At 43.0% G+C, this 7575-nt stretch overlaps 1 protein-coding gene across 1 annotated transcript; it reads left to right on the top strand.

Annotated features, from left to right (window-relative positions):
• The first annotated feature begins 759 nt into the window (after positions 1–759).
• LOC121838144 (collagen alpha-2(I) chain-like) lies at positions 760–4070 on the top strand. The gene is made up of 2 exons (XM_042294218.1): positions 760–1173; positions 3237–4070. The coding sequence occupies exons 1-2, from the start codon at positions 760–762 to the stop codon at positions 4020–4022; spliced, it is 1200 nt and encodes a 399-aa protein (XP_042150152.1). The 3' UTR covers positions 4023–4070.
• The last annotated feature ends 3505 nt before the right edge of the window (positions 4071–7575 follow it).

Raw genomic sequence — 7575 nt, forward strand, 5'->3', positions numbered from 1 at the left:
ATTGTCCTCGATTTTGACATCAGCCAAAATTCAGGCCGTGGAAGGAGAAGGCTCTTTCTTTTTGCCCATTATATAAAAGCGAGTGGTGTTGTGCGGATCATAGAGATTCATATCGACTTCTCGATCGGTTGGTTACTTTGGTATTGGCGTCATGTTCTCTCCGGTGAGTGCCCAAGTTGATTAGAACTCGGATTAACTAATATGGCTGGTTACACAAACATTTTACTATTCTGTGAGGTCCCTTGAACTTTACAAACGCTTTACCTAAAAGAAAAAAAAATATTATTTTACCTAAAGTATCTTTGCCATTACTGCAGTCGGCGATCATAAAGTAAAACGTTCTATGAAGGCAATTTTTTTCATAACTTACTGCGTTGCTTATCGGAGACAACTAAAAGTGCTCACAATGAGAGAAACGTATTTTGTCGGATATATTAAACAACTCGACTTTCAGACAACTTTTACTATGACAGAATATAAACAGGCTGTCTGGCATAAGTGGTAACCGCATATACTCATATACAACATATCTAACTAAAGTCTTTCAATGCCCCGGCTAAGTCTGCTATTCGACTGTCACTATAATTTCCGAGTCATATCGCGCAGCGACAACAGACATGTCAGTGCAGAGGATATCTAGAAAACGACATTACGCGTATTGCATGTAACACTCACTTGCCCCTCCACAAGAGCAATCCGAAAAAAACTCGAGGACGTCGGGACTTTCTTTTATTTTGTTGGCAGCTCCTATTCCTGTGGATGCTGGCCGCTTCATTCGCGGGCGACGTGCCACCGGGTCTAGGGTTTGCCAGGGTTCAGGGAGGAGCGCCTTTCACCTACGGGACACGGCACGCCTTTCCCGGCGTTGCCTTCGCGGCTCCTCCACAAGTGGCGTCTGCCAGAATTCACGTCCCGGCGTCAGGCGTCGTCTACGGAGCTCCGAGGCCCACCCGAATCTATGGTGGCCCAGGTCCCATCGGACTTGGTCATTCTGGTCCCGGCGGTTTCGCCGGTCCTGTGCCAGCCGCTGTGGCGCCCCCGTACGCGGGTCTCCAAGTTGCTCCTGTAATCGGCGGACGCCCTGCAGTGGTGACGGGATTTGTGGCTCCGGCAGTGGCGAAGATAAACCCGGTGCCGGCGATCGTGAAGACTGTGGTTGCTGAGCCAGCATACGTGAGTGTTACTATTTTTTTAAGGTGTCAAGAGCCAATGGTGTAAACGCGATATTTTGTTTTTGTTTGGATGCCTGTAAAGGCGAACTGCGCACTGAAACAGAATATGTTGTTGAACAGGAAATTCACACCGCAAAAAATTCTCTTAATGAATTTAAATTTAACATTTACACCTGTCGATACTATAATCTCATGAGTCTAATCAAGCAGCGCCAAACGTGCATTGTTATGGTGCTTATCTTCATTATATGTCTGCCATCACTGACTAAACCAATCACTCAAAGAGAAAGCGCCGCGGTCTGGCGCCTTTTTATATGCGTAGATGACTTACTCGGTGATAGTAAAACCAGAAAGAAATCGAGCGCTGGTGACAACGCCTTGGGGGCAGTTTCTTTGGCTCCATCGAACAATAGCGTTGTCTACCGTCTCTGATATGAAGCAGTATATTGAATAGTGTCGTAATAGTGTAAGAAAAAATCTATATAACATTTTCTTTTTTTACTCGCGCTTATCGCAACATAGGTTAAGAGGAAACAACCTATACTCCTTAGAGCTCTTTATATTCCTCAGCTTACGCTCGGTAGATTAAAGAAACTAAAGTCGTTTGTGGTTTCTATGTATTGCTTCATATAAGCACATATAAACAACTGAATGTTTTGTTAAATATACTCTGGCAAACAGTATTAGCTTAACGCGCTTCATCCGCGTCCCTGTGACCATCTGTTTTTGGAACCACTTTAAAGGGGCCCTGCGATTATATTTAAGGGTCTACCGTTTTTGCGGTTTCAACATCTCTTGGGGTTCGGGCAAGCCAGCGGGCACGGAGAGAGTAACTAAATATCAGTGCGTAATATTCTAACCGGACGACGCGGAAACCTCCTGCACTTACGGGGGCGACCCGCGGTGCCGAAATGGCGCGATATGTGAAGTCTTTGACTCCTGGGTTTACTACTGGTCAGAAAAACTAAAAGCTTCTTTTTAGTTGGAATCCAAAATATAAGTGGCGCGAACCGTTTCAATTATTTAGGAAAGTGATTTCTGTTCAGTGTTTTAGATCAGAAAAGAAACAAATGCAGTTTATGAAGTACGGAAACAAAACAAAAAAAAGAAAAAAAAAAGAAAAAACGTCGACACCCAGGCCACGAAGCGGTGAAAAAAGCGACGCATAATAGGAAGGGGTAGTGGGATCAGGCTCCGACGAGCGGCGGGCGTAGAAAGGTCCCGGATGTACTCGGCAGCAGTGCGGTCGTATACGGGCTCCCGGATCCGACCGGCTCCGAGCGTCCCGGGCAGGTTCGGCTTGCCGTTTGGTCTTCTGGCGGTATGGCAGCGCGAGGTGGCTCCCGTTCTGAACTGATTACCCTGTGTTTGCTGTCGTTTGCGGCCAATGAATGTTCATGCCGAATTATTGTTTAATCGCGCATCAAATGTAATGCGAGCCGCCCTGGCTGCCCGCTTCATACAGTCTATCCAGAACTTGCTTTAGTGGCGCCCTTTCGAGCTGTGAACGCGGAGTGCGGCAGCCGTGAGCGCTTGCTGAGCTCACTACCCCTCCTTTAGTTCCCGGAAACTCAAGCTACTAAGAACGCCATGAAGGAAGTTATTTTTTCTTGTTTTTGTAATTTTCATATGCCTATAACTTTTAAAATAAAGCGAAATTCGAGAAAAGTAGTTTCATTAAGTTACTACGTTCAGTGCGCTCACGTTCGATGCATATTAAAAACCAGTAAGCAAGTCCTTGTAGGGCCCCTTTAGTGTGTACCGGAAGCTCAGAACAGTAAACCGTGAGTCAGCATGTAAACTTTTACAGGTAATCTTTTTTTAACCTTAATGAGCCTTCCATCCTAGTTTACGCTCTTAAAGCGATAAAGCAGTCATATTGTAAGCAACGTTCCTCGCGCAACGCAGTCTGATTTCCAAGTTTTTGATCGAGTTAAATTGTTTATATAACCATCTGATGCATCTAAGTTTACAATTCATATTTATGCGAGAGAAACTAAACGTCAAATTTTGGCAAGGCTTAAGGTCAGTCGTATTTGAGCCCATTTACTTCCGTTTCCTCAGGGTCCCCACCCATACAGCTTTGGATACGACAGCGTGGACGAGTTCGGGAACAAGCAGTACCGTCACGAAACCAGCGACGCTAACAACGCAAAAAAGGGCTCCTATGGCTACACCGACACCAACGGGATCTACCGCCAAGTGGACTATATTGCGGACGCCAACGGATTCCGCGCCACCGTCCGCACTAACGAGCCCGGCACCGCTCCATCTGCCCCAGCCGGTGTTCTCTTCGACGCCAAGCCAGTTGTTGTCAAGCCGGCAGCCGTGGTCAAGCCTCTAGAGGCAGCAGCCCCCGCCAGTATTCACACTGCACCGTCCCTTGTCGCCGGACCTACTTTGACAAGACTCAACGGGCCCCCAGCTGCGTTCAGCGGCCGGCTTGTGGCGAAGGTCGTGCCGCTCGGACGTGGACCCCTTCTCGCTGGACCTGTCGCACCTAGGGTACCCGCTTTCCTTGGTGGGCCCGGAAACATCGGTGGGTACGGTCCAGTGGGCGCTGTTCTAGGAGCACCGGTGGGACGTCTTCACGGGGGACCTGGGGGTTTCGCTGGATCGGTGGCTTCTAGGTTGCCGGCTGGACCTGCTGTGGTTGTTTCGGGACCTGGCCCTGCGTTCTCAGGTCACCACGTCCTCTCGGAACCGGCAGTCGTTGGTGCGGGACCTGTGCTCGCAAAAATTCATGGTGTTGGAAGCGGTCACCTGGGTCTGCACGCCAGTGGAGCTGGGGGCTATTTCGCGGGACCGCACTCTCATCATGTCGGGCCAGCTATCGTGAAAGCACGCTAAAGAAACCTTTCACACTTTAGGATTTAACTGTAACTCATATTTCGCAAGTTATTTATACACATTTGGGGTTAAATGTTTCCCTATAACTGAGCATGTGTTTCCCGTAGTAAGCTAAGCAGTGGCAGATATTTCCGCAAACTGAAGACTAAGTAAGACGTTTCATTTGTAATTTGAATTCCCAAAAATAGCGGGTTGGGTGTTCAGTAAATATTTTTATTGGAAAAGGCGTGAATTGACTTTCAAATTTCAAGGTGCTGATCGGTACTTAATCATTGTTTTCAGAACTTCAGTCGATGAATCGTCTCAGAACACATTGCGTAGTTACTAGCCACCATTTTGTTGTGTGTTGAATAATCTTGTCATTGTGAGCTCGTCATGTCTACAGCATTCTTGAAGGTCTTCACCGAGTGCTTTCTGGGTTTCAGTGGTATATATTTCCGACATCGCAGACCGACTGTCTCGTTTTTATATCTTCGTCATTGTTGTGATGTGATAGTAAAGTAAAATATTTATTTATGTTAATTGCTTTTGTACTTGTACACACGTCATTGTTATTTGTGTGAAAATAAAGCGATTTCTATTCCCCATGTGGCTGTATTTCGTTCAAAATAAATCTTCCCCCTATAAGGCACGCAGGCAAGGTATAAAATATATTAGTGGCGATATTTTTACGTTTTTGAAGGTCCTCAAAACTCTATCAGAATGAATGACAAACTGGCCATTATGTTCATGAGCCCTAAAGTAACAGCTGTCCTTCAACGCTCATTAAAACTATAAACATTTTATCCGAACATCGCCTGCTAAAAACCACGTCAGATTTAATTATCCACCAGGGTGAATACATACATATAAAGTATAATATTCTAAACACTCGCATATTACAAATATGTGTATATTACCTTCCACTTGGCACGTGCTGGATGTTAATTCTAGTTTCATTGCTGCGTAAATACCCAAAGTGATGAAAAGCGTTAAAAAGTTAAAAAAAAATATATGCATTTTATGTATTCATTGCGGCCATAAGTGAGTGGCACAATTTTTGATTTTTATAGAGTTTTCATATATCGCGACCTTCATGAGAGCACATTTAGAACCGCGAAGCCGCAACAATGTGCATACCATTAGTAAAGCAGTTAAATATGCTGTAGGCTCTAGGGCTGTTGAGGGGCACCGCAAAAGTAATAAATAAATAAATAAAGATAAATATCTTCATGAAGTTTGAGAACATATAATGTTCAACGAAACATTATATTTGAATATCCGGGCGCACTTAAATCCTCCACAGAGATGGGTGATTTTTTTGAAACAGCAAACCGAAGGTGAAGACTCTGTTGCTGACAGGTTGATTAACATTCGAAACACTCATAAAAAACGGTGCTCGCCTTCATAATAATTACGGATTTCGAAGATTACCAGGAAATGGTGTTTCAAATTCAGGAATATTAGGACGATATTGACGGCTACATAAATGCGAGTGGTCATTGTAACAAGTCACCAGGACCAATTAAAAAGCATGTTCCCAAAATGCTTACTATCAATTTTGTTTCGACATTATTAAGGCGTTCAGCTGGTTCGCATTGCAATCTTTAAAAACCTATATATGAGGGCATCCAACCTCGTTCGAGAACAAAACCTGTGGATGATGCTACCAATTGTTTACTATCTACAAAATTTTACTTAACAAGCTTAGAGCATAAGAGTTATTATAAACAAAAACATATATAATTGAACCTTTAAATTTTGAATAAACAATTCTTGTTTACATAAACAACAGGCTACGATACATAAAAAAAAAAAAAAAATATGGCGGTTTCGGAGCCCATTTTTCACACAGCGTTTTGATTTGAGAGCGCTTCTCGCTGCTGGCACGGGGACACGTGAGTTTTCGGTTGTTTTCGCAATACAAATTAGGCGGAAGGGGCGATCACGTAGATCGTCTGTGAGCGTCATCGTTTTGTTCCCGCCGCTCTGCCAGCTATTCTACTCGCCACGGGATAACACACGCATGCACCCCCTGTGCGTTAAAGGCGTACGCCATCAAATTGCAAACGTACTCTATAGTTTGAATTGCTCCCTCGCTTTAATTTACGCTATACTTTTTTTTACTTCAGAAGCGACCTCGAAGCCGCTACTCGATCCAATAGCACGATCCAAAAAACTCAGTCAACTTGAAAATATAAAAATAATAAAAAATAAAACTGGATGACACTTGCACGTTTTAAGGATATAAGAGGTACGGCAGCAACAAAAAAACAAAGTTCTTTGGCGTCGTCGTAAAAGAGGCCGACGCCTTTCATTTTTTTTTTTATAATATAGTTAAGTTTTAGATTTTCTACTGCGTGGTGTTGATGAGGAATTTGGATTAAGATATCGCCTCAGCGTAACATCAGTAAAGCTCCCAGTTTTAAGGCTCATATATTATTCAAGCGAGGTAGCGTCGTACAGCCCAGCACTCTAAACCTTTTTTCACCTTAAAACATTTTATTCAAGGCTGAAAACTGAAAAATGTTCCCTTTTACAACCGCCTAACTTCACTGGATGTCTCGCTCCACCCGATGTTATTTTAAAACTTCAAACTTTCTAGTGAATATTACAGGGCCGCTGTCAGAACGCCTATATTTATTTTACATTGTGATCTCCTCTTATCTTTATATACTTCAGAACGTGATAATTAAACTCTCCCCCAGTTTGAGATTTGTGCACAGTAACACTTCGTGTTTCGGTGCCTCCTTTGCGCCTGGGAGGTTATAGCGGAGGCGGTAAAGCACATGTGAAATGTTTATCGTAAATTTTAAGAAACAAAACAATCGACTGCTATAAGCCAATATTCTTAAATGCTTTAAGATTAACATGCAGCAGTTGGAACGTCCAATAATTTGGCTCAGAAAATATAATTCCTAACTTCAAGCATAGAAGTGTCCAAAATGCAAGCAAACAATACTCCCTTATACTTGAATGATAAAGGATTGTTTTATTTTGCGATAAACTGTTGTTAGTGGTTGAAGTGGAAGGCTCTCAGTTGCCGTCTTCTAGGAGCAAACTCGTCGTGGCTTTTCTCTTAGTAGTAGAAAGAGGAGTGAGCGATGCAGACTAAGCACATGCTCCAAACATATTGTTTTGTAACGTAAGAAAAGTTACGTCCCCGTCTACTTTTTTGCACAGGGGCCCTTTTAGACTCGCAGGCTTTGTTCGTAAGATACAGATAGGAAGGCTCTAGTCCAAATGCTCCAAAAAAAAACTAGCATGATATATATATATATATATTTAAGTAAACAAAAATAAAATGTTCCATAAATTTAGGCTCAAAAAGATTTTTAAAAAAAACATTTGTGAAGGGAGACCTATTTTTATACAATAATATAGAGTGCTTACCGGCTGTTTATGCAAGCAATTGTATCGACATTTTTTGTCGAACTCCATTGCGCAAAAGTTAACAACTTTCTATTTTACAGAGTAGTGAGAATATGTTTGTGTTTGATAAGTCCTTAAAAACAGGGTTTTTTATTTACTTTGATATTCGTTAGTTCAACGCTCAGTTTGCACGTGATTCGGC

This window comes from Ixodes scapularis, unplaced genomic scaffold, assembly GCF_016920785.2.
Source record: "Ixodes scapularis isolate PalLabHiFi unplaced genomic scaffold, ASM1692078v2 PGA_scaffold5__190_contigs__length_132052651, whole genome shotgun sequence".
Classification (NCBI taxonomy): domain Eukaryota; kingdom Metazoa; phylum Arthropoda; class Arachnida; order Ixodida; family Ixodidae; genus Ixodes; species Ixodes scapularis.